The 27,784-nt window shown below is 35.0% G+C and overlaps 2 protein-coding genes across 3 annotated transcripts; one reads left to right on the top strand and one right to left on the bottom strand.

The window, feature by feature from the left end:
• Nucleotides 1–685: 685 nt before the first annotated feature.
• LOC126821959 (probable glucosamine 6-phosphate N-acetyltransferase) lies at nucleotides 686–14,723 on the bottom strand. 2 transcript variants are annotated; one of them, XM_050550639.2, is made up of 6 exons: nucleotides 14,482–14,619; nucleotides 9,284–9,437; nucleotides 6,396–6,458; nucleotides 5,782–5,912; nucleotides 4,239–4,300; nucleotides 686–3,037 (listed from the first exon to the last, which is right to left on the bottom strand). In XM_050550639.2, the coding sequence occupies exons 2-6, from the start codon at nucleotides 9,429–9,431 to the stop codon at nucleotides 2,887–2,889; spliced, it is 555 nt and encodes a 184-aa protein (XP_050406596.1). In that variant the 5' UTR covers nucleotides 9,432–9,437; nucleotides 14,482–14,619; the 3' UTR covers nucleotides 686–2,886. The 2 variants fall into 2 exon arrangements, with proteins under 2 accessions (XP_050406596.1, XP_050406595.1); XM_050550638.2 differs by having other exon boundaries at nucleotides 687–3,037; nucleotides 14,613–14,723.
• Nucleotides 14,683–26,630, top strand: LOC126821939 (probable ATP-dependent RNA helicase DDX52). Its single transcript, XM_056100921.1, has 15 exons — nucleotides 14,683–14,782; nucleotides 15,412–15,499; nucleotides 16,509–16,576; nucleotides 17,260–17,445; nucleotides 18,425–18,568; nucleotides 18,847–18,958; nucleotides 19,351–19,423; nucleotides 19,838–19,907; nucleotides 20,999–21,132; nucleotides 21,935–22,025; nucleotides 22,680–22,802; nucleotides 23,359–23,509; nucleotides 23,981–24,056; nucleotides 24,943–24,971; nucleotides 26,605–26,630. The coding sequence occupies exons 1-15, from the start codon at nucleotides 14,696–14,698 to the stop codon at nucleotides 26,628–26,630; spliced, it is 1,458 nt and encodes a 485-aa protein (XP_055956896.1). The 5' UTR covers nucleotides 14,683–14,695.
• The last annotated feature ends 1,154 nt before the right edge of the window (nucleotides 26,631–27,784 follow it).

Consider the following 27,784-nt stretch of genomic DNA (forward strand, 5'->3'; position numbering starts at 1 on the left):
TTAAAATTGTTATTTCTAGGCCTGTGAGTAAGACAATATACAGGTAATATAAATGAGATTGCGTTGATATAAATAATACAATAAGCTCTTTAAAATATAATAATTCAACATTTCGTAAAATATAACTGGAGTAAATAATACAGCTAATGTCATAGCAGCAGTCTAGTAAATATTAGACCATAATCTACTTTCATTTCTTTTTGGTATTTGTATATCAATATAGTTCTATATTAACTAACAAAACAGTACACTAATTACCATTAACATAATGGTATATCTATATAAATATAATCGATGATGTCTCTCTGTGTGTATGTATGTATCGTCGCCCGATCCACCCCCACATATGTGGTATCAAATTAACCAGCATGAACCCCTGAATGTTTTAGGCCATGATAGAATTCAATTTGGGACCCAGGTGAATTTGGGCCCCAGCGAAGTTGGGTATCCTGCTTGTTAATTAATATAACATAATATTAATTACCACAATTAACATAACGATATATTATTTAACACAATGGTATGTTAATTAACATAATGATACATTAATTAACAGTGTATTAATTACAATAACTGTACATTAATTACCATCAAGGCATTTTAATTACATAACTGAACTTAACAGTATATTAATCAACATAATGGTATATTAATTAACATAATGATACATTAATTAACAGTGTATTAATTACAATAACTGTACATTAATTTCCATTATGGCGTTTTAATTACATAACTGAACTTAACAGTATATTAATCAACATAATGGTATATTAATTAACATGATGGTACATTAACATAATGGTACATTAATTAACATTATGGTACATTAATTAACATTATGGTACATTAAATACCATCATGGCATTTTAATTACCATAACTGTATATTAACATAACAGTATTAAATAACATAACAGTACATCAATTAACATAATGGTACATTAATTAACATATAAAACAATTATTGATTAACACCACCATATATTAAATAACATAACAGCATATCAATTAATTAACATAATGGTATATAAATCACACGTAAACCTATTAACCATATCTTAGCTGCGTTTGTGTAATTACTGTTAATAGGCATTTAATAAATATAAAACGTATCCCTTCTACATATATAACAGATTTAAAACATTACAGTGAAACCTGCTTAAACCAACCGGCAGGTGCTTGTACATATACAACAAATTTAAAACAATACAGTGAAACCTGCTTAAACCAACCGACAGGTGCTCGTTGATTAAGGTCAAAACAAGAAATCATCATCATCCCTCGCCCTTGTATACAAAAATTATGTTAAATTTGTTTCCATAGAAACGTGAAAGTGATTAAATCCAAGAAAACTATTACATCATATATTGATGTACATAGTTTCATAAGGATATCTTGAATTGTTTATGAGATATGCTTTGTAAACAAAAACCTGGACAGAATGAGCTTATTCACAATCTGATTAAAACACAGATCCTATTTCGTTTTGTTTTTTATAGTTCAAAATTTTGTTTTGTCTTTACTACACTAGGATCTGGAAGAGTTGTTATATAACCTGTGTTCTGATTGAAGTGAGTGATTAACCAATAAAACAGTCTGTTACGGCGAGATTGACAGAACTGTGGGTAAACCACTAGAAACGTCAACACTGAATGATTAATCAAAGGTCAAAAGCCGCTCTTACGACCCCTGATGCAACGTTCCACTACAACTTGTCAGATCTTCATGTAGTGTAGGCCATCGGAAGTATAAAAACCAAAACCAAATATAGATCTGTATTTTAATCAGATTGAGCCCATTCAGTGCTAGATTATAAATTCGGATGATAGGACAAGTTCTATATGCTTGAATTTTATATCTCAACATTGCCTTAATCTTTAGAAATACAATTTTAAAACACCTGGCCTTGAGGTCACAAAAATTCTCAGACTGAACTTAAGAATTTACTCAAAATTGTTTGCCTTATGGTAATACTAAAATATAGCCCTTTATAAAACTTTTATTTTAATGTATCAAATACATCAATAAGAAACTATGTGCAAAGTTTTGTGTTTCTGGATCAAGATATTTCTCATAAACAGTGATTGAAAGTTGAGTAAATTTTTAACTTAAGTCTGAGAATGCTTTGTGAACATGCGATCAGATAAAATGGAAATTACCATAACAGACGACATTATAACACTGTAACCAAAAGTTTGTTTATCTCAAAGCAGATAAAAGTTAGCTCATTAAACTTATTCTGTTTACATCTAGACCACACTGACACAAATAAAGTTACCCATATATGGTACTACTACTATTACTACTAGTGTGATACAGCATGAAAACTACCACATCTTGGGTTTAACATCTACAGGTACTTCTAATAACTTGTGTGAAATTGCGACATCAACACAAAGTCACAGAGGTTATGAAAACTTTCTAATAAAATTAATAAAAGCTTTCTCAGATTGTGAACTCAGGGGTCAGAATAAAGGTTCCAGTCTCTGATTGTTATTGGAGTGATTTTGAATTCCTTGCAAACTACAATATTTTGAATTGTGCATCTCTAAAAGTAATATCAGCGCAAAAATTGTCTGCTATAAATTACAAAAAAAAAAGAAAAAAGTTCGATGGCTACTGGTCTTAAAAACTATTATCAGCGCAAATATTGTCCGCTATATATTACAAAAAAAAAAAAATGATGGCTACTGGTCTCTAAAAGTAATATCAGCACAAAAATTGTCCACTATATATTACAAAACAAAAAAAAAGAAAGTTTGATGGCTACTGGTCCTGGATTTATCAAATGATAAACTGGATATCCGAGATCAGACGATAATCAAGACACAAAAATTTGGTGATATTTCCTGGTTAAAGTTAAAACAGGTTTCACGGAGTTACATTAATCCCAGAATCTCTGGACCATGTAATTCTGGTTTGCTTCTTTGGAAAAACCGAAAGTAGAATAGAAGTCAACTAAAGGATCTTTACATTCTAGAGATAGTTTGTAACAACCTACTTTAGGAGCTAGAAGCGTCAAACAGTCCAATAATCTGAAAAAAAAGTTTAAAAAATGGAATTAAAAAAATACTTTAGGCTTAAAGGTGCCATGCAAATATAGGTATGTTTGTGTGTGAGAGAGAGAGAGATGGGTTTTAGCATCCACTCAAACAAAAATTAGGTCATTTTGGGACTAACGTAAGGCTCAATTTTATTTCAATAATTTGTTTGCATGTAGGAGGACACGAAGAAAACCCAAGCGGAGAATCAAAACCATGTCATTTGGCACAATGACATACCTTATGATCTATGCACACAGTTAAATCATGACATTTAAAAATTGTCTACATGACTTAAAAGAGGTCATATGGATAGCTTTAAAGTGTCATTGTAGACTCGATTGTCTACTTAGCAAAATTTAGTGAGTATTGCCACAAATGGACTGAATCTAGAGTAGTGAGCTTTGACCCCAATTATCTATTTCCAACCGTTTCTCACTTTGGTATTATTATATCGACTGAAAGAGAATCGGTTTCAGGCGAGTTATTTGCCCTTGAATTAGAAATCGGATTCAGACCACATGGTCGTAACAGACTTTAAAAGTTGGGCAAAATTTTTAATAGCACATCAAGTTGGATGAGAAGAAAAGTAAGAAGTTAAACTCTATTTTATTTTTAAAAGAATGTACCAAGATGGAATAATACCAGGACAATAGATACACAATATTATAGTATTAAATTATCAGTTACCTGATTTGCTTGTAATTAATTTCTTACAGAAATTGAAATGTTTATCAAACTTAATATTTATCGTATTAATTCTGTTCTTATTTTACAATATAAACTAAACTATTAAAGGGGTATTATGGAAGTTTAGATAAAGAGCTGGCAGTTCTCATTATAATAGTTAAAAACTAGACAATGGAAAGGGAATATGCTGAAAACTTCAGTCAAATTGCTCCACTCTGAACCACGATATTAGCCATTGAATTTTAAGCCTAGCCTCGATCATCATTACTAAAGTTGGTAGGATAAAAAAACAGTTACGATTATCCATTTTTGCATTTAATCATCAATGAGCGTCGAGCAGCAGATCGGATTCAAATCCAGTGAAAATCAAACACATAAGATGACATCAAGAGTGGATTAAGGTCTTTTCATGTTAAATAGTTTATATAACATTTCAGACCTAAAGAAAGACCTGCAATAAGCAGATTTAGCTCTTGCATAATGTATGTTCAACTTGTGTACTTACAATTTTCCTAGTTGCTTTCCTCGATACTGTTTACTAACTACAACATCTTCTATTCTACCTCTCTACAATATAACCATTCATATAATCTTCTTTTCTATAAATAATATAATTGGACAGGCGACCCTACTCCTTGTCACGTACAACCGGGGAATCCAAACCGCGCCAGTTGACTCAATGACAGACCGTATGATACAGTGCCATAGGGTGCCAAGTTCGTTTTCCAACAGGGGCATATAGTCACATGTGCCATGGGGTGCCAAGTTCGTTTTCCAACAGGGGCATATAGTCACATGTGCCATGGGGTGCCAAGTTCGTTTTCCAACAGGGGCATATAGTCACATGAGCCATGGGGTGCCAAGTTCGTTTTCCAACAGGGGTATATAGTCACATGTGCCATGGGGTGCCAAGTTCGTTTTCCAACAGGGGTATATAGTCACATGTGCCATGGGGTGCCAAGTTCGTTTTCCAACAGGGGTATATAGTCACATGTGCCATGGGGTGCCAAGTTCGTTTTCCAACAGGGGTATATAGTCACATGTGCCATGGGGTGCCAAGTTCGTTTTCCAACAGGAGCATATAGTCACATGTGCCATGGGGTGCCAAGTTCGTTTTCCAACAGGAGCATATAGTCACATGTGCCATGGGGTGCCAAGTTCGTTTTCCAACAGGAGCATATAGTCACATGTGCCATGGGGTGCCAAGTTCGTTTTCCAACAGGAGCATATAGTCACATGTGCCATGGGGTGCCAAGTTCGTTTTTCAACAGGGGCATATAGTCACATGTGCCTGGGGTGCCAAGTTCGTGTTCCAACAGGGGCATATAGTCACATGTGCCATGGGAAAACACCACAAAAGTAGGAGAGCGAGATTTTTTCATCAACTGAAAATGTTCTCATACGTAGGGGCCGGAAAAAGAGAGAGAGAGAGAAATGGGGTTTAACGTCCACTCGACACAAACTAGGTCATTTCGGGACTAACATAATATTCAATGTTTTATTTCTATAATTTGCTTGCGCGTAGGGATCTTTAGCAGTGGGAGGAAACCGGAAGAACCGGAGGAAACCCACGAGATTGGACAGGCGACCCTACTTCTGTCACTTACAACCGGTGAATTGAAACCACACCAGCTGACTCAATGACGGAGAGAGAGAGAAATGGGGTTTAACGTCCACTCGACACAAACTAGGTCATTTTGGGACTAACATTGGGTTTAATTCTATTTACATAATTCACTTGCGCGTAGGGGTCTTTAGCAGTGGGAGGACCCGGAGAAAACCCACGAGGTTTGACAGACGACCCTACTCCTTGCCACGTACAACAGGGAAATCGAAACCACGCCAGTCGACTCAGACCCCCCACCCCACTCAATGAGGGACCTTATGATACAGCGTGTACGTGCTAACCATTCGGCCATATCCACCCACCCCCATCCTGGGCAGAAGACCCTTAAATGCACGTCCGGCCCCACCCATGTTAGTCCTTCTTACCCAAACCCATGCCACTTGAAAATCAAAGAAGAAAAGATGTTATATAAATAACTTACAGCACCAGTTGAGTGTATAAATTTTGTTTCTATGGCTAATGTTGCCGTAGCAACCACTTCTTGAGTTTCTGTATTTTCTAATACTGTGATGAAATATCCCCCGGGACAGGCTTTCATTTGATGAAACCGATCTAAACAATTAAAAAATAAGAATTATAATAAGTGAAAATGGTATATAGCTCTATATTTTGTTTCATTTTTTTATACTTTCGATAGCTTACACTACATGAAAATCTGACCATCAGAGGTTATACGAGCGGCTTTTTACCGTCGACACAAACTAGGTCATTTCGGGACTTTCATATATTTCAATTTTATTTCAATAATTCGCTTGCACATAGGGGTCTTTAGCAGTGGGAGAAAACCGGAGGACCCAGAGAAAACCCACGAGGCTGGACAGGCGACCCTACTCCTTGTCACATACAACCGGGGAATTGGGGGATCGAAACCACACCACATGACTCAATGACAGAACTTATGATAGTTTTTAATCTAGATAAATATGTTTACATTAAAACATGTTTTTAACAGATTATTTTTTTTTCTTGGATCACTAGCCACAAAACGAACCTAGAAAATAGTACTCCTATAAATCTGAGTTAAATTGTTTTTACCTGCGAACTGTTTTTGTGAAACATCCCCAACTTTTGTTAGTTCTGATAATAACTTCAAAAATCCTGTAAAATACAAATAGTTTCACAATTAATCTCTTGACAGTTGGAATTCGATGTAAGAGTACTGTAGGCCGTAGCGCTGCTGTCTGGGTAAAATTTCCCTCAATGCACATTGTATCACGTATGCCTGTCTTCATTAGCTCAGTTGGAGCAGAACAGTAGGATATTTAAACCCATTTCATTTCATTTATTTCTAAGCCTCAATCAGTGAAGTGGTGATGGGGAAATGAAATGAAATGGGGTTTAAATGTCCTACTGTTCTGCTCCAACAGGGCGAGTGGTGACAGGAACGTAGTGAGGGCAAAAATAGCTTAAGTATTCTCAAAACTGTGGCACTGATATTAGGGATGGCACAGGGGTGGTGGGATTTTTTTCCCCTAAAAACATGTTGGTGAAAGGAAAGTGGTGATGGCAAAAATTGCTTGAAGTAGCCGCTCAACCGAGTGGTACAAATATTAAAGGGTGATGGGTAAAAATAACCTTGTTACAGGGATGCGGTAAGGGCAATGGAGCAGGGGTGATGGGGGGGGGGGGGAATAGCCTGGTTACAGTGATGTGGTGAGGGCAATGGAGCAGGGGTGATGGGGAAAAATAGCCTGGTTTAAGTGATGCGGTGAGGGCAATAGAGCAGGGGTGATGGGGGGGGCAATGGTGTAGTGGTAATGGGGGGAAAAATAGCCTGTTTACATTGACGTGGTGAGGGCAATGGTGTAGGGGTAACAGGGGAAAAATAGCCTGGTAACAGTGACGTGGTGAGTGAAAAAATAACTTAAGTACAGATAGGCTCCCAACCTTGTGGCACAAATATTAGGGATGGTGCAGAGGTGGTGTGAGTTTTTTCACCTGAAAATGTGTTATTTATGTCTGTAAATGTGTTATTTTGCCAGAAAACATGTGTATCATGGCCGGGTTAAAGCTACTTCAACCCCTGGGTCATACACCCATGATTTTGTATCACATACAGTCTATGTAGAACAACAGTAAACATGTCAATTAGTATTTGATCTGTGAGACTAACTAAATAAATCACGATGATTTAAATCTGTCATCGACTACCTATCTTCACGGTTTCATACTAGTGATAAATACTACACCAGTACACATACCAGAAAATAAATCTCTAAATAAATACATGAACAGTCAATGTTTACTAATCAAACATATCACTTAAATCATTCTCTATTCTATATACCATAGTTTCTGATAACTCATGGCTTAAACTATTACTGATGTACAGATCTCACAAATCATTCCCTATTCTTTATACTCTTGTTTTATGATAACTCATGGCTTTAACTATCACTGATTTCCATGTATGTACATATCTCATAAATCACCGTCTATTCTGTGTAAATGAAATGAATTGGGTTTAACGTCCTACTGTTTTGCTCCGACTGGGCCCTATTCTATGAACTGTAGTTTTTGATACCTGATAGCTTTCACTATTGGTGATTTCCATGTACATGTATCTCAAACAATTCCCTATTTTTTTTACATATACTAATTTCAAATACTCCCTATTCCTTTTACAATTAATGAATATTCCTATTCTTTTTACACTAACTGATTTCCAATACTCCTATTCCTTTTACACTTACCGTAACTCATATTCCTTTTACACTTATTTCCAATATTCAAATTCCTTTTACACTTATTGATTTCTAATATTCAAATTCCTTTTACACTTACTGATTTCCAATATTCCTATTCCTTTTACACTAACTGATTTCCAATACTCCTATCTCTTTTACACTTACTGATTTCTAATATTCAAATTCCTTTTACACTTACTGATTTCCAATATTCCTATTCCTTTTACACCAACTGATTTCCAATACTCCTATCTCTTTTACACTTACTAATTTCCAGTACTCCTATTCCTTATACACTTACTGATTTCCAATACTCCCTATTCCTTTTACACTGATTTCCAATATTCCTATTCCTTTTACACTAACAGATTTACCCTGTTAGTGGTTCAATTTTATTTCAATAATTCATTTGCGCGTAGGGGTCTTTAGCAGTGGGAGGAAACTAGAGGACCCGGAGAAAACCCACGAAGTTGGACAGGCGACCCTACTCTTTGCCACGTACAACCGGGGAATTGACTCAATGACAGACCGTATGATAACGCGTGCGCGTGCTAACCATTCGGCCATCCAACCCCCCGAAATTGTAAATAATGAAGATTCAAATGGATCTATTTTAGGCCTACATGTATATCTTGAAATACAATATCATAGCAAAATAATAGTTTTGGATGTACCTGGCAGGGGGGTGGATGGCCGAATGGTTAGCACGTGTGTGCTGTATCATAAAGCCTGTCATTGAGTCAACTGCCGTGGTTTCGAATCCCCGGTTGTGCGTGACAAGGAGTAGGGTCGCCTGTCCAACCTCGTGGGTTTTCTCCGGGTCCTCCGGTTTCCCCCCACTGCTAAAGACCCCTACGCGCAAGTGAATTATTGAAATAAAATTGAACCATGACCTAGTTTGTGTTCAGTGGATGTTAAACCCCATTTCTCCCTCTCTCATGTACCTGGCAAAATGTCAGGCACTAATAAAATAGTACCTGACATTTTCAACTTAGTGCCGGACATGTATTAATAATATCAATTAAAAAGGCAAATCAGTGACAGGTGCCTTATTGCCAGTACATATCCTATATCTTGAAATACAATATCATAAAAAAATAAATGCATTCATAGGCCTGAATGGAAAATAATAGATAGTTCAAATTTGTATACAAAATAAACAGGAGTTTTTATATTAAAAAACACTTAATGCGTTTCCGATTCACTAAATGCCACTTAAAAGATTTTATACTTTACCTCTGTCAAAATCTCCCAATGATAATGGCCGAAGATGTAAATTGTCTCCTGGATTTCTATTGGATATTTTTGGTTTATATTCTCCGTTACATTTACTAAAATCGATCAAATCTAAAATCTTGGGGTCAAACAATGGTGTGTCCTCCATTCCGTTCTAATAAAAAAAAACAAGAAAGAAATTAGATCAGTGTGAATTATAAATAAAGTCAAACAAGATAGTAGGGGCAGATCCACAGAAGGTTGGGGGTTGGGGGAGCTGGCTTGCAACAATCAAACCAAGTATACAGTTAATATACTTTATAATAACGTGTAACATGCCTGTACAGTTTATATCCTAGCCATTGACATGTAACATCTCTGTACAGTTTATATACCAGTCATTGACTTGTAACATCTCTGTACAGTTTATATACCAGTCATTGACTTGTAACATCTCTGTACAGTTTATATATCAGTCATTGACTTGTAACATATCTATACAGTTTATATACTAGTTTTCGACTTGTAGTTAACATGTCTGTACAGTTTATATCCTAGTCACTGACTTGTAACATGTCTGTACAGTTTATAAACCAGTCATTGACTTGTAACATGCCTGTACAGTTTATATCCTAGTCACTGACTTGTAACATGCCTGTACAGTTTATAAACCAGTCATTGACTTGTAACATGCCTGTACAGTTTATATACACCAGACATTGACTTGTAACATGCCTGTCAATTATATCCTAGTCATTGACTTGTAACATATCTGTACAGTTTATATCCTAGTCATTGACATGTAACTGTGTGGAGTGGATGGCCGCTATCCTATTGTTTATATTCAGACAAATTTAGATTGGGGGATTCATCACTCTACTTGTACTTCAATTTCTGGTGTACAAGCAAGAAACCTTGACAGTTGGAATTAAAAGAAAAGTAAGCAAAAACGCTGCTGTCTGGGATAACCTCCCCATCAATCAACACAGGACCATAGTAAATTAAAAAAATATATTAGTCTCAAAAACATCCAAATAAAATAGAGAAGGTAAACTCCATTCCTATCAACCATTTTGGCATTGTTGGCTGATCTGACTACTTTTTTAGGTGGCCATTTTTTCACAAAGATGATATCAGAAATGGAAAATCTCTTTGAATAAACTAAGTTAATGGGCACTAACCCTAACCCAGTTTTTTGGGGGGTAAAAAAGTAAATGAGGGTTTAGATTTGAAAGGGGTTGAAAGAGAAAGGATAAAAGAGAAGAAAAACAGAAATCAAAAGATGAATGAAAAAAGTAGTCAGATCAACCAACAGCCCTCCACCGTTTTAAAATGTCTGAATCCGCTCTTGCTATGAGTTATTTATATAAGCCTATCTGTTTGTTTCCTCTCAAGTTACATTAGTAATAAATTAAATAAAAAAAGACATAGACTTTCTTACGTCAATGGAAAACAATTTATACAGGTGTTTTATCAGTCAACAACCTTTAAAGGTATGTTGCTGGGAGAATAATTAGGTCATCCTTCCCACCTCACCCTCAAAGTTAAAATTTCTATCCCGCGCCAAATGAAGTTAGGGAGGGATATTGAAACGGGTTCCGTCCTCTCAAGTTACGTTAGTAATAAATTAAATAAAAAGAGACATAGACTTTTTTACGTCTTTGGAAAGTAATTTGTAAGGGTGTTTTATTAGTCAACAACCTTTAAAGGTATGTTGCTGGGAGAATAATTAGGTCATCCTTCCCACCTCACCCTCAAAGTTAAAATTTCTATCCCGCGCCAAATGAAGTTAGGGAGGGATATTGAAATGGGTTTCGTCCTCTCAAGTTACGTTAGTAATAAATTAAATAAAAAGAGACATAGACTTTTTTACGTCTTTGGAAAGTAATTTATAAGGGTGTTTTATTAGTCAACAACCTTTAAAGGTATGTTGCTGGGAGAATAATTAGATCATCCTTCCCACCTCACCCATAAAGTTAACATTTTCATCCCGCGCCGAACGAAGTTAGGGAGGGAAATTGAAATGGGGTCAGCCCGTCCCGATTTCATTTCCGGAGCATATCTCAGAAACCGTTCAAGATATCTCTCTTAAACTTTGTACCAATATCAACCTATTACAGTAGTTGTGCCTTTTGCTTTTTGTAAATTTCTGGGATTTATACTTTTTGTGTTTCCATGGAAACAAATTTGATTTAGTTTTTGGTGTATAGTTTTGTTTCCGGAAACTTTGTACAAACATTAACCTATCATAGTACATGTGCCTTTTGCTAATTTGAATTTCTAGGATTTAATCATTTTTGTGTTTCCACGGAAGCAAAATTCTCTGTTAAATGATTTTTGAATTTTTACTAAACATTAGAATTAGTTTTTGGTATATAATTATTATTCTAGAGCATATCTCAGAAACTGTTCAAGATACCTTTATAACACTTATACATACATCAACATGTTATTCATTTTCAAGAAAAATTTTTGAAACTTTGTAGAAACTATTGCAGTATTTTATTTTCTGATGTATAAGCTAAATGTTTAACATACAGCAACTGATTGTGGTAGGCAAAGGTTGTTGTTTTACAACTAGGATATTTTGGGACTAACACATGGTTCAATTTTATTTCAATAATTCACTTGTGCGTAGGGAGGATCCAGAAAACCCCAACGAGGTTGGACAGGCGACCCTACTTTGCGTCATATACAAGTGGGGAATCGATACAACGCCAGTTGACTCAATGACAGAACTTATGACTCAACACCCACGAATTAACCATTCGACCTAGTTTAGAAGATTGACAACAACTCCATCGGACAAATGATTGTTGGGTATTTGTTTGAAAATCTATTACAGAGGCTAAAACAGTCAGTAATTAGAATCAAGCTTTCAAACAGCCTTTCAGGGGCAGATACAGGGGGCTTGCCAGGTTCCTGTTAAGGAAATTAGACAGTTGACAATGCATGATAACATCATCTTATCAAATAAGAGAGAAACCCAACACCCCATTTGACGTCAATGAATTAATAGGATCGCATTGTGATTCAATGTCATTGATGCAAAGTATTAATTGTGATATCAAATATGTCTAAATCATTATCTCGCGCTTTGAATGACCATCCTATCCCACCATATGATGATAAAGAACAAAGCACACGACCCTGCCTTCCACACAGGATTAATCAGTTGTATTCACTCAACAATGAAATATACCTGAGATTTCCTCTTTAATGCAACATAGAAGTAAATCAGCTTGTTAACTAGACTGTGAAGCATGTCAAACATGATAACATCAAGCTAAAATAGTATGTTGTGTAATATCTCTTCTCCTAACGAATACAGTCAATATACATTCTGACTAAATACGTGCAAGATCAAATCCACAGTGATTTGAATACTTGTAAACATTTATAACACATGCACACAGTGGTTAAATTAAAAACTTGAAAATTATCCACACATAGAGCGTTTAAATACTTGAAAAAATTATCCACACATACATAGTACATAGTAATTAAATACTTGAAAAAATTATAACAGAATAGACCAAAGAGATTAAATACTCGATATTTTTATAACTTAACAGATCAGATAGATTAAATACTTGATAATTTTATAACTTAACAGATTAAATACTTGATAATTTTATAACTTAAGTGATCAGATAAAGAATGTTACTTTCTCTTGATATCAAAACCTTAGTGACATTTCCAGTCATATAGTACACACAGTCAGTAAACACCTGGGTTACCTCAGGTACAGATTTCAGATCACCATTTTAATCTGATTGGAGGTTGATGACAATTTTAAAATACCTTCCATCTCAAACATAGTTTAAATCACACATCACACATTATACAAATGATAAATCATTTATCTTTCTACGACTTACTTCTCCAAAATTGTGTGAAACACAAAAGACCTAGCTTTATACCATGTAATAAAGGTTCTAAATTTTTCACCTTACATCCAAGCCTGGAAATAAGGCACCTGTCACAGACAATGTCTGGCACAGATTCAGGCTTTGTCGGGCACAAAACCTCTGGTGCCTGTTATTTTGTCTGACACTGATTTGTCTTTTTTATTGATATTATTAATATATGTCCGGCACTAAGTTGAAAATGACAGGTACTATTTCATTAGTGCCTGACATTTTGTCAGGTACATTTAAAACCATTATTTCCAGGCCTGCCTAGATCAATATTGTTTTGACTTTAACTTTTAAAATATCAACTTAAGAAGAATTTGAGATACATATTTTGAAAGATAATTAAGATTTTGATCAATATATACTCTAACTTCTAAGGTGTTTCAGGGAGGTAACCTGAGCAAAATCTCTTAAAAACCTCAGAGCCTTCAAAGATTCAGAAACTTGTTCTGACCTTCCCTTAGCCATCAAAATACCCCTAGAAAAAAAATGGGGGGGGGGGGGTCAGACATTATATAGATTAGAATTCTTACAGCGACAGATTAAAATGGAGGGTGAGGGGGGCTACAGTTTTAGTACAAATCAGGTTTGAAAAGGCTGATTGTGATCCACCAGTTGAAGAAAAGAGGTCGGCCGACAGTCATTGACCAGTCTGAAATTGAGCGGGGTTTAACGTCCTATACTGTGAGGCACTGGGTGTGCGTTATGGGGGCAATTTTGCCCCGACAGGGGCACTATCAAACTCCAACTGTCAAGACCTCAGTGTTTCATCACATCTGAAAGACTAGACCCGGTCCTTGCCAGACCGTCTGTCCTTCACCACTGACAAGGGGAAACAACGCTGGAAAACCCCATGGAACTTTCCCAACAAGCAGTGATCGATCGAACATCGGCCTTCCAGGTTAGTAACCCAACGCCTCGATCTCATCAACCGAGGCTCCAGACGACTGCCCTAAAAGACACCCCTGCTAACATTAGGCCTGGTAGTTGGGTTAACCTCTGGGCCTCATCTGTCTTTTCACAACCAGCTCCAGAATTCTAATTGAGGAAATTATTATGTGACTTCTAATAATGGTAATAAATTTTGAATGGCTAATGATATTGATTCTGTCGCATGACGTGAATCAAATTTGGCCACTATTAAGAGCTTCTGAACAGTTGACACGTCGAATGTGATATATCAACTTTTGTTAATCGGATCACTGGACTAGTATTAGAACTATTATTACCTGCCAGTGAAATGAGTTTAAAGTTAATCAGAATCAGAATGAAAATAGTAGCCTTTTGTAATACAAACCATACCTGTTATAAATACTGATTATTATGAGAGAAAAAATTAATCGGTGTATTCTTAAATACTGAGCCGACAAAAAACAATTTTAGAGATATTTAAAATGATGTAATGTAGAAAAAATTCCACGTTGTCACCTCACCTCAGTTTGTTTATCCATCTTGACAGAATGATCCAAGGGAGGTAATCAAGTCCACGTGTATTTCACTTCCGGTATAAACAAGCATGGATGGCCATCATCTGTTCAGATTACTTGGAGCAGGAGCAAAGTTTGATTTTAAGAGATTTAAACAAGATGCAACAAAATTAAAGGTATACACAGCTTTATGAAGGTTACATAATCAAGTTTTGGTTGACCTGACTCCCTTTTATTTAGGAATAGGATATTGAAATGAATGGGAGTCATGGACCATTATTAGATCTAAATGTCCAAAAAATTTAAATTTTACAAAAAAAAAACAACTGATTTTCATTGGAAAACTACTGATCAAAAATGACAATATATTTTTAATTTTACAAAAAAACAACAACTGATTTTCATTGGAAAACTACTGATCAAAAATGACAATTTGTTTTTTTTCTTTTTTTCGCGGCCAAGATTTATTGACTATTATAGTAGCTAAGTCTCTTACTTAATTCAATATCATCCAAAGTCTTACACGTTGAAAACACAAATTATTTGTCAATTCAAATCCACATTGATGTTGTGATCTTAACGGGAAAAGGTAGGCGTCTGATATCCAGTATTTAAGACAAAATAAACGTTTTACCATTGGTACACGAATCGTGTACCGTAGTGCGTTTCAGCGTCATTTGTAACAAGTGGCCAGAAAGAACGAGGCTAGACATATTCTACAACTACTGTCAAACGGTGACGCCATATCATAACAAATTCCTATTAATATTTTTTTTTTTTTAAATGTTTTTATTTTCTTTACAAGCTTGGTGTTGATCCAATTGAAGAGAATCAAGTTAAAGTTAAAGATGAAGAAACGAAGAAGAGAAAAATAGAAGATGTAGATTCAGAAGGTAATTTCAATGAACATCTGTTCAAAAATACAACCTACCTGGTATACAGTACTTCAGAATAATTCCGGAACCATGGTGGAGCCAACTTCACGTAATGTAATACCCTGCATATTTTGTCACAAATAAATCAATTGGGTATTCACCCAGCTTGTGAGCCTATCACATTCCTCGATCATCGCGAATACCAAGTCTCACGCTTTCCAGCTAAAATTTCTACCTGTGATAGTCGAGTTGCAAAGTTCAAGGTTCGTTCAATGTCAAGGTTTCCGTGGATGTTGCTATGTCACAAGCTCTGATTGAGCGCTACTGTTCAAGTGTCTGCAGATAAGGTGCGATAAGTTTGGGAATTGTAAAGTAATTTAGCAACGTCAAGATGTTGTAAAACTGGCAGTCGTTGCTTCAGGAACACACGGTGGAGCTGCCTTACTAACCAGAAGGTCACAGGTTCGATCCTGGGGTTGGCTGAAAAAGTTCATCATAGTATTCAAGCATGGTTTTCCCCAAACTGATTAAAACACAGATCCTATTTTGTTTCATTTTTTATAGTTCAAAATTTCGTTTAAATTGTCTTAACTACACTAGGATCTGGAAGTGATTTTATATTACAGGCGTTTTGGTTGAAGTGAGGGACTAGCCAATGAAACTGTCTGTAAACCGCTAGAAACATCAACACTGATTGATTAATCAATGTCTGACATCATAGGGTCAAAACCCTCTTGTACGACCCCTGACACGACTTTCCAGTACAACTTGTCAGATCTTCATGTAGTGTAGGCCATCGAAAGTATAAAAAAGCAAAATGAAATATAGATTGGGTTTTCTCGTGTTAGTGTTGCAGGACAGGGGCTGGACAAGGAAATGTGTCTAGTTGTTTGGGTGGTATGAAATACTAAGGTCCAGTGTGGCTTATTTCCAGTACCTTTTGTCCAAACAAATATGTTTTACTAAAACTCCAGTCTTTCAACAAAATCTAAGTGTATTATGATGTTGTTTTTTTTATCCTTTTTAGATGATGAATCAGACTCAGAAACAGAAAATAAATCAAAGGTTCAGAAGACAAACCAAGAACAGCATCACGTAAGTTGCTGAGTTCAGTTGTACAATCCCCATATTTAGGCCCACTGTCCAGGAATACTGATTTTAGTCAGACCTTACTGAACTGTTTGAAGACAAAATTTGAGGTATATGGACAGCTCAAGACTGTGGAGTGACATATGCCTTGTGGGATTCAATTACCTGTCTTGGTTTTGGAGGTATGCTTCTTCCGGTTTCACGAAACTGCTATAAGGAAGCATCAGAGGGCTCTATCCATGCAATGCTGGGCACACAGTTAGTTATTTGAACTTTGAAATATAGCTTTTTGGATTTACTGCTTCTTAGTTCGTTAAACTCAAAGTTTCTATACTTTTACAGGTATCCAGCAGTCATTATACCTTTATAATGCGCGTTGCATCATCCAGTCTGTCATTGAGTCAAGTGGCATGGTTTCGATTCACCACTTGAAAAGTGACAAGGAGTAGGGTCGTCTGTTTACCTCGTGTGTTTTCTCTGGCTCCTCCAGTTTCCTCCCACTGCTAAAGACCCCTACGCGTAAGCAATTGATTGAAATAAAATTGAACCATATGTTAGTCTTGAAATGACCTAGTTTGTGTCGAGTGGACGTTAAACCTCATTTCTCTCTCTCTCTCTATATATATATATTTTTAAATGTCATTTATAGATATCATTTCACTGTTTATGTTTTCTTTTTTTATTAATAGAAAAAAAATTTAAGAAAATTACACAAAATACATGTACATGGAACCGATATCCCTCCACCATTTGAAGATTTTAAACAGCTGGGTGAGACGTATGGTCTACATCGTTTGTTATTAGAGAATATTAAAACAGTTGGTTACAGTCAACCTACACCTATACAGATACAGGCTATACCAGTTATGATGCAGGTAAGAAATACTGCAATAATTTTAGAAATTGTTTCACGATATCTTTATGAGTCTGATTAAAACACAGATCCTATTTCGTTTCATTTTTTATAGTTCAAAATTTTGTTTTATTTGTCTGTACAACTCTAGGAGTTGTTATATTACCGGCGTTCAATGAAAAGATCTGTTACAGCGAGTTCTTGACGTTTGATACACGAAACTGTAGATAAACCACTAGAAACTACTACGTTGATTGATTAATCAATGTCTGACATAATAGGATCAAAAGCTGTTCGTACGACCCTTGATGCGACCTTCCAGTAAAGCCGGTCAGATCCTCATGTAATGTACACCATCTAAAGTATAAAAAGACGAAACGAAATATAGATCTGTATTTAATCAGATTGGTTTGTGAGGAAGACGCTGGTTCAATAACCTTTGGGTCCTGTGTTCGGTCCCGGTGTTAGCCGAAAAAGTTCCTTAAGGTTTTCCAGCAGGGAACAGCATCTATTTGTTCAGATATGGGAAAAAACAAAGTCCTGTGAATATGATGGCATGCGCATAAAAAAAACGTGGCATTTGGAATTTAGCAACTAGTAAGCGGAAACAATACTGTCAGGGCAAATATACTTATACTCTCAGTAGCCCCATCGGTCCAGTAAAGTAGTATGTTAAACACGATTTCATGTCCTGTAAACATGTTGGTGTGCGCTTTAAAAAAAAAACCTGGCATTTGGAATTCGGCGACTAGTAAGGGCAGAATTACTCTCAGTAGGATGTTAAACACAATTTCATTTCCATCTCCCTTCCCAAATATTTGCTGTTTTTGAATTTTATATCATCGTTTAACCATTTTATTGAAGAATATATACCCCAATGTCCAGCCAATTGCAAGAGTTAACTCCCTTCCCTCATATATACTAATGTTGTGTTTCAGATCATCGTATAATCATATTCTAAAAACTACAAAATTATTATATCCGTTTCTTTCCTTTTTCAGCAAAGAGAAATAATGGCATGTGCCCCTACAGGTTCTGGTAAAACAGCATCTTTTATTATTCCAGTTCTGCATCATTTACAAGGACCTAAAAATCTAGGTTTCCGAGCTCTTGTATTAGCCCCAACTAGGGAATTAGCAAAACAGGTATTATAAGTTTTGTAGTCACTGTTTTAGAATTTAACACGCATCTTTTCATTTACATCAAACATAATTTATTGAAATTCAGTGTTATTTGAAATCATGTTGTGAATAGCTTCTGCACAGAATTAAATATATATTTTCTAAATTTTGAAATCTAAATCTAAAAAATCTTAGATAGATCTTAGAAAAAATGTTTGTCAACTTAGTTTGGTCTGAAGAATTTTGAAACAAATATTTATTGAAAAAAAGACATGTATAAATAAAATCATTTGATTTTCCAGACATTTCGAGAATTTGACCGGTTATCTGAAGGAATGGGGTTCAGAGTTCATTTCATCAGTAAAGTGGCTCTAGCAGCTAAGAAATTTGGACCAAAATCAAAGAAAAACTTTGGTAATGATATAATGTTGATTTTTCTTTCTTTTCATTTACTTTAATAAAGAACAGGGGGGGGGGTTGGATGGCCGAATGGTTAGCGTTGTATCATAAGGTCTGTCATTGAGTCAACTAATGTGGTTTCAATTCCCTGGTTATACGTGACAAGTAGTAGGATCGCATATCCAATCTTGTGGGTTTTCTCTGGGCCCTCTGCTCTCCTCCCACTGCTAAAGACCCGTATGCGCAAGCGAATTATTGGAATAAAATTGAACCATATGTTAGTCCAAAAATGACCTAATTTGTCTCGAGTGGACGTTAAGCCCCATTTCTCTTTCTCTGTATATATATTTAATAGGACTTTAAAACCCATTACATTGATTGTATATGTTAACTGTATTTATTTGTAGATATATTGGTAACAACACCAAATAGATTAGTCTGTATGTTACAATCTAATCCACCATCTATAAATCTATCTAGGTAAGTCTATTCTATACGTTATAGACTAACCCACCATCCATGAGTCTGTCTAGGTAAGTCATTTGAAAATTGAAGAAGAGTGGGTTGAAACTGCACTTTCCAAGCAAAATGTCTACCACGCATAACACAAGTAGCCATAGAAATAATATATACCATACCTTCGTCTTAAAATGATCAAAGTAATGTGTTGACGGGATATTTTAATGGGGTTAGGGTTAGAATCGTTAAAAATCAATTTCAATTGTACAGGGCAACGAACAGAAAAAATAGTTGACATGTTAGAATCTAATTTTGTGATTTAAATTAGTTTTATTTTTCTCATTGTATTTTAGGATGGATGGGGTGGGGTGGGGTGGGCCAAATAGTTTGTGTCGACTGATCGTTAAACCCAATTTCTCTCTCACTTTATTTTAGTGTGGAATGGCTGGTTGTAGATGAATCAGATAAATTATTTGAAGATGGTAAATCAGGATTCAGAGATCAGGTAAAAATTCTTTAAATTATCATAAACTATAACGACATAGGGGGATACTCAACTGGTGTCAGTCGAGTAGGGACGATAATTTAGGTTGATGCGGCATGTAGTGACAGAACACAATACGATCTCGACTGATCACCATTACGTCAGGATTTTGACAGAACTGTTGATGGTTCTAGATGGTTATGGGCTATTCTAAGCTTAATTTGATACTGTAAAGTAGTGCCAAATTCCATCACAATAAAATAAACAAAACAATATTAAAATGTTGGCTTAATTTGATACTGTAAAATGATGCCTAATTCCATTACAATAAATACACAAAAAATCAATTAAAATGTTGGTTTTGTAACTAACTTAAGAATTCAGGCATAACCCCGAAACCGGAAGTGGTAGACTAACGCCACCTGGCCTATGTTACTCCCCGGTCCGAGCTACCCCTATACCCCAAATTTCAGACTCGGGGCAGACCTAGTGTAGCCGCCAACTCCGAACAGACAGACAGACAAACGACAGTCACATATATTAGCATAGATGTCATACATAGAATTGATATATTTTTGTCTATAGAAATAATAGAGTAGAGAGAATGTTATATATTTTGTATATAGAACTAAGAGAGAATGTTATATAGTTTTGTATAAAACTAATAGAGAATGTTATATATTTTGTATAACTGGTAGAACTAAGAGAGAATGTTATATATTTTGTATATAGAACTAAGAGAGAATGTTATATAGTTTTGTATAAAACTAAGAGAGAATGTTATATATTTTGTATAACTGTTAGAACTAAGAGAGAATGTTATATATTTTGTATATAGAACTAAGAGAGAATGTTATATAGTTTTGTATAAAACTAAGAGAGAATGTTATATATTTTGTATAACTGGTAGAACTAAGAGAGAATGTTATATATTTTGTGTATAAAACTAAAAGAGAATGTTATATAGTTTTGTATATACCGGTAGAACTAAGAGAGAATATTATATATTTTTGTATATAGAACTAATAGAAAGTATTTTTGTATATAGAACTAATAGAATATATTATATATTTTTATATATAGAACTGAGAGAGTATATTATATATTTCCAGTTAGCTGTAATCTATAAAGCATGTGATGCTAATAATGTTCGTCGAGCTATGTTTAGTGCCACATTCTCCTATGATGTTGAAGAATGGTGTAAAGCTAATCTAGATAATGTAATACAAGTCTATATAGGTGACATGTAAGTATAAAGTCAGCTAATCTAGATAATGTAATACAAGTTTATATAGGTGATATGTAAGAATAAAGTCAACTAATCTAGATAATGTTATACAAGTTTATATTGGTGACATGTAAGTATACAGCTGGACGCTTACTGCCGATCCAGGATCCATTCACTTGATTTGATATATACTTTTCTTGTTTGAATTGTCTGTGTATCTTGTCCGCAGGGTTTGTTTTATATAATATTTATGTTTGGTGCGGTCCTGCATTTACTATTACATAGAGTCAGCATCACGTTGCCCACAGTAGTGACGTCAGTCAATTTGACGTTACTCTCAGAGTTATTATGCCACTTATTTCTGACACTTTTCAAACTCAATCAGTAGCATTTGTGATATTAAATTGGCATATTTGATGGCAATAAATAAAGCGTGGTATAGCTGATTTGCATATTTATGTATATTTATTTTGTTTATTTAAACATACATTATGCAAGAGCTAAATCTGCCTATTGCAGATTTTTCTTTAGGCCTGAAATTTTATCTAAATTATTAATTAGACATTTATTAACCTATCCAGACCATAATCAACTCTTCATGTCATCGCTAGCCTACGATATTTATTGGATTAGGTTCTAATTTTCATTCTTATTTAATCTGAAATAGATAACTGAGACTATGTTTTTTATCATACCGACTTTAGTAATGATGATCGAGACTAGGCCGAAAATTCAATCGCTAAAATCTGGGTTCAGAGTGGATCAATTTGTATATTTGTAAATATGTGTTTAAATGGTTGAAGTGTATTTTATATTTTAGAAATGCAGCAGCTAAAACTGTCAAACAAGAATTGTTGTTTGTAGGATCGGAGAATGGTAAACTATTAGCAGTTAGAAATATGATTAAAAAGGTAAAACAAATTTCTTACGTATTAAACATTATTTATCCTGTAGTTGTAACATCATTATTTAAAAGAGCCAAGTCTTTAAATCAATATCATCGACAGTCTTCGACATTGCAAGCACGACTTATTGGTCAATTTAAATCAACATTGATGTTGTTATCTTACTGTGTGAAGTTTTGCATTTGATATCTAATATTTAATACAAAATAAAAATTTTAAACTTGCACATGAATCATGCGCCAGAATGCTTTCGTGCCCCATTTGTATGAAGCGACTCTACAAACGAGGCTAAACATATGCTATGTAGGAGAATACTACCAGTGCAGACAGGAATAACCCGATGCCAAAGATTGCCATTTAATTCAGACTCTTAGCGTATTTCGCTGAACATAATTGATTTGAAATTACAGTAAAAACAGAAATGATTGAATGTAAATTAGTTTATATACATTCATATTACATTATTATATGCATTGTGACCCATTTGTGTCAATTTCTAGGTCCCAAATATTAGTGATTTAGCTCCTTTAACTTTCATCACTCAAATGATGACCAGTGGCTTTAAGATACAATAAAACTACAATCAAGATATTAATTAACCACATGTTTTATATTATAGGGCATACAACCACCTGTATTAATGCATGTTTTATATTACAGGGAATACAACCACCTGTATTAATATTTGTACAATCTAAAGATCGAGCTAAAGATTTATTTTCCGAGTTAATTTATGATGGTATCAGTGTTGATGTTATTCATTCAGAGAGAACTCAATTACAGGTGAGTTATTTTACGATGGTATCAGTAGAGATAACTCAGTTATAGGTAAATATAACTCAGTTACGGGTAGATACAATTCAGTTGTGTCACAGTTCTATCACTTCCAATAACTTTAGTAGTGTTAATACAATTACGACATAATTAAACGCAGCCAATATGTGTTTAGATATGCAGATATGTCCTGGTAAAATTTCCCTCATAGCACACTGTATGGTGTATGCCCATCTTCATTAGCTCAGTTCGGAGCAGAACAGTAGGACGGTAAGCCCCATTTCATTTCTCAGGTAGAGCCCTCCGACACAAGAGTCTCTTTCATTCAACCGGATGTTGCAAAACTCTGAAACAGGGCATGATAGTGCAACGCCACCAGGTCTATGGCACACCTCAGCTAAAGTTGGCTTTATACCCGAAAGTTCAGCCTCAGGGAAACCCTATTGTAGGCGCCAACACCTTACTGCAGACAAACGTAGTCAAAAATATATAGAGAGATTTTGTTTTCCTTCTAAAGAGATAATATAATGGCTAGTTTTATGTTTTGGTTTGTTTTTCCTTCTAGAGAGATAATGTAGTAGCTAGTTTCCGAGCTGGTAAAATCTGGGTATTAATTTGTACAGAATTAATGGGACGAGGTATAGATTTCAAGGGAGTTAATCTTGTCATCAACTACGATTTTCCCAACAGTGCTGTTAGTTATATCCACAGAATCGGTAAGTATGTTTATATTGTGACGCAATCCGTATTGTCAAAGTCGATAGAATCAACATTAAAATGTCTCTTTAAATAGATCTAGGTGGTTGTTATCAGTGACATTTCAAAGGTTCATTCATCTGTCCCGTTTTGGAGCACAATAACCCTGAGTAAATGTAGATGTTCATTAGGTGAATGTCTTTGATTGGGAGGTTTTCTTCTTAAGCTAGGGTTTAAAAACCCTAGCTTAATTGGTTCTTTTGTTAATTTATGGTTTCTGTTATTATTGTTCAATGTACCTATATATAACACCGTCACAATTTTTTCCTCATTTGTATATTTGTATGCTTGATAACGACCAGTGAATTCGTGCCGAAATATCGTGTGTATATAATATAGTGATTGTTATCCATAGAACTGAACCAGTTATTGATTCCAGTAAAATTTGTGTTCTGTTAAACTGTAATAAGTTTTAATCTAATAATTATTAGGTCGAACGGGTCGAGCTGGAAGAGAGGGTGAAGCTATAACATTTTTTACTGAAGATGATGCCACCAATTTAAAAAGGTAGGTACGGCCATCATTTTTTAGAATATATGATTTCGTTAGGAAACTGGGCTCTAGAATGGCTTGGTTTCAAATCCATGCATGGGCCTCGAATGGGATTATCTCACCATTACGAAAACCAGTAAAAACTAGTTTTATCTGAGCTATCTGCGACTAGAACCACGAAAAGCTGTTGGAACAACCTTGACCACATGAGTACTTTTTGACCCTTCGCAAGTAATCTCAGACAGCTGCACACATTCTACCTTTGAGGCAGGTTGCAAACCCTCGATTCTTGACCAAAAGTCAATGAAAATACCCATATAAAGGGGAAGAAAAGGGAGCGAGAGGAGAAAACTATAATAAGAAGCAACTACATTTGTGGGTACCCTGACAGGGAAGTATTTGGTGGTGTGCCTCTATTGACTGAGCATACAGCAATGTCACCTAGAGTCATGTGTTGTGATTGTCATCAACACATATCCAATCCTATTGTTTCTTGGACCTGCTTTTTGATAGATCTAGTAAATATGTACACTTCTACCACATTCATTCAAGGGAGACAAGTCAGTCAAATTATCAAAGGATCTTCTGAAAATCAGTAAATTTGTAAATTATGTCTGGTACATGGGTTCCAAGTCAGCCATATATGCCGATCAAGACCTAGGGCTATGGAAATTGACCGTAACTAGATCTAACCCATCGGTCATTTTGCACGCTGGAAAAATAGCCTTTTTTAAAAGCCCAATATTTAAACATGGCTACGATCGACATCCACTATGTAACTATAAAATTGTACGAATTTATTTTGCAAAGTTTTCGCATGATGTCAAAAATGACCGACAATGACAATTTTGAAGTGAAAGCCCGGTCTGGTACCTAAATATATGTATAATTTATTTTGTAGTATAGCTAATGTTATCCGTAAAGCAGGATGTCCAATATATATGTATAATTTATTTTGTAGTATAGCTAATGTTATCCGTAAAGCAGGATGTCCAATATATATGTATAATTTATTTTGTAGTATAGCTAATGTTATCCGTAAAGCAGGATGTCCAATATATATGTATAATTTATTTTGTAGTATAGCTAATGTTATCCGTAAAGCAGGATGTCCAATATATATGTATGATTTATTTTGTAGTATAGCTAATGTTATCCGTAAAGCAGGATGTCCAATATATATGTATAATTTATTTTCTAGTATAGCTAATGTTATCCGTAAAGCAGGATGTCCGGTACCTAAATATATGCTGAGTATGAAGAAAACAAGGAAGTAAGTCACTGAAACTATATATTGATTTATTTAAAAAAAATAAAATAGCCAAGAATGGATTCTGATTAGTCAAAAAGTATGACAGTCCTCTAAGTTTCATCCACTCTAACATCCACTTGACACAAACAAGGTCATTTTGGGACTAATATATGGTTCAATTTTATTTCAATAATTCGCTTGCTCTTAGGGGTCTTTAGCAGTGGGAGGAAACTGGAGGACCAAAAGAAAACCCACAAGGATGGAGAAGCTACCCTACTCCATGTCACATGCAATCAGGTAATCGAAAGCACGGCAGTTGACTCAATGACAGACCTTATGATCCAACGCGCACACATTCCCCATTAAGACCCCCCACACCCCTCTTTTAAAGTTGGAATGTGATGAAGAGTAGGTAGAACCACTGCTGCCCTGGCAAAATTCTCCTCCCAAATAACCTGCTAATGTATGTTAACCCTAATCATTATCCTTTACCATCATATTATAATATGTTTTTATTTTGTTATCAGGGAAGTCCAGAAGAAAATGGCTGTAAGTGAAATACCAAGACAGAGAATATCTACAGTACCATTATTTAAACTACAGGGTAAAGAAAGAGAAAAGTAAGTAGACAAATAGGATTCTTCCTCACTGGAGTTTCTTTAATAGGACTGTGAATTACTCCTTCGCCATTTACGTAAAGGAACCCTTGACAGTTTTTTATTCAATTAGTGTCCATGAAAAATTTCCCTTGTAGCACACTCACTGTATGATGTCTTCCTTAGCCCAGTTGGTGCAGAAAAGTAGGATGTTAAACCCCATTTTATTTTGTTCATTTAATAATGAAATACAATATAATAACTAAGAATCAGGTTTTGTTGTAGCGATCATAGACCGTATGTAATTTGAATATTGTATGTAATTTGAATATTATGTCCGAGATGTATTAAACATGCCTTATGCAACAGCTAAATCTGCTTATTGCAGGTCTTTTATTAGGCCTGAAATGTTATCTAAATTATTAATTAGACATTAATTAACTGATCCAGACCATAATCAACTCTCGATGGCATCACTAGCCTCCAATGTTTATTGGATAAGGTTCCGATTTCCTGTTCGATTTCCATTCATAATTTAATCATTATATGGATAATCGAGACTATGTTTTTATTTTAATGACTTTAGTAATGATGATCAAGGCTAGGTCGAAAATTCAAATTGAGTGGATCAATTTGACTGAAATTTTCAGCAAATTACCTTTACATTATCTTGTTTATAACTATTTATCTAATCTCCCATAATGTATCTTTAAAGGTATCAATACCGGCACCGAAACTTGAATTTCACAGACTTTAATTTAAAAATAAATAATTCATATTTTTCAGTGCTGTAAAACAGATGCAAAAAGTTTATAAATATGAAAAAGCTAAAAGATTACAGAAAGAAAAAGCCTTAGAGAAACGAAAGCAGGCCGAAGGTGATGATAGCGAGGATGAGGACAAACAAACTTTAAAAACAGCTGACAAAAAAACAAATAAAAAATCCAACAAAAAGAATAAAAAAGGGAAAAAATTAAAACATTCTTTAAAAACAGGAGAAGGAAAGAAAAAGAAACCGAAGAAGAAAAAAGCAGAACAATGAAAAATGAACAATGACTAGAAATGAGTTAGTAAGGTCATGTGTTGACCTAAGACATGGATTTAAATGGCCACGTTTTACTAGAATTCTGTTCAATATTATCTCTTGTGCAAGTTTGGGACAACATGCTAGACATCCATTTGTATTCAGAATGGATGATACGAAAAACTTTTGTATACATTGCTGTGGCGTGCACGTAAAAGATCCCTTGGCAGTTGGAATTCGATATAAGAGTAGGTCATAGTGCCTTTGCCCGCACAAAATTTCCCTCATAGCACACTGTATGGCACAGGCCCATCTTCATTAGCCCAGTCGCAGCAGAACAGTAGGCACAAAATTTCCCTCATAGCACACTGTATGGCACAGGCCCATCTTCATTAGCCCAGTCGCAGCAGAACAGTAGGGCGTTAAATCCCATTTCATTTCATTTTTTTGCTGTACCTGATAACGAAAGGTAAATTTCAACCACACATTATTTTTATAAAATAAAAGTGTGGTTTTATCCAGACACTGCATAATACAGCTTAGGACACGTATTACATATATTGAGTTAGTTGCTTGGCCCTAAGATAGAGGATTTTAAGGACTTTTAACACAAAATTAATTTCTCCAGAATATAATTGAGATTGGCCCTTTTGTGTTTGCAAGGATTCAAAATATATGAAATGATGATATTCAGAGTCTTTAATCAATATATGAGTTACTTACTGCTATAGATAGCCTCAAATATTTATAATTGATTGTAACGAAAATAGACTACAAGTGGCGTATTTACAAGTCTGTGTTTTGTTAATGAATTTGTATAGGAATTATTTTGTATATATATTTGTTATTAAATCCGGATTCAATAAAAAAA

This window comes from Patella vulgata, chromosome 5, assembly GCF_932274485.2.
Source record: "Patella vulgata chromosome 5, xgPatVulg1.2, whole genome shotgun sequence".
In the NCBI taxonomy this organism is placed as follows: Eukaryota; Metazoa; Mollusca; class Gastropoda; family Patellidae; genus Patella; species Patella vulgata.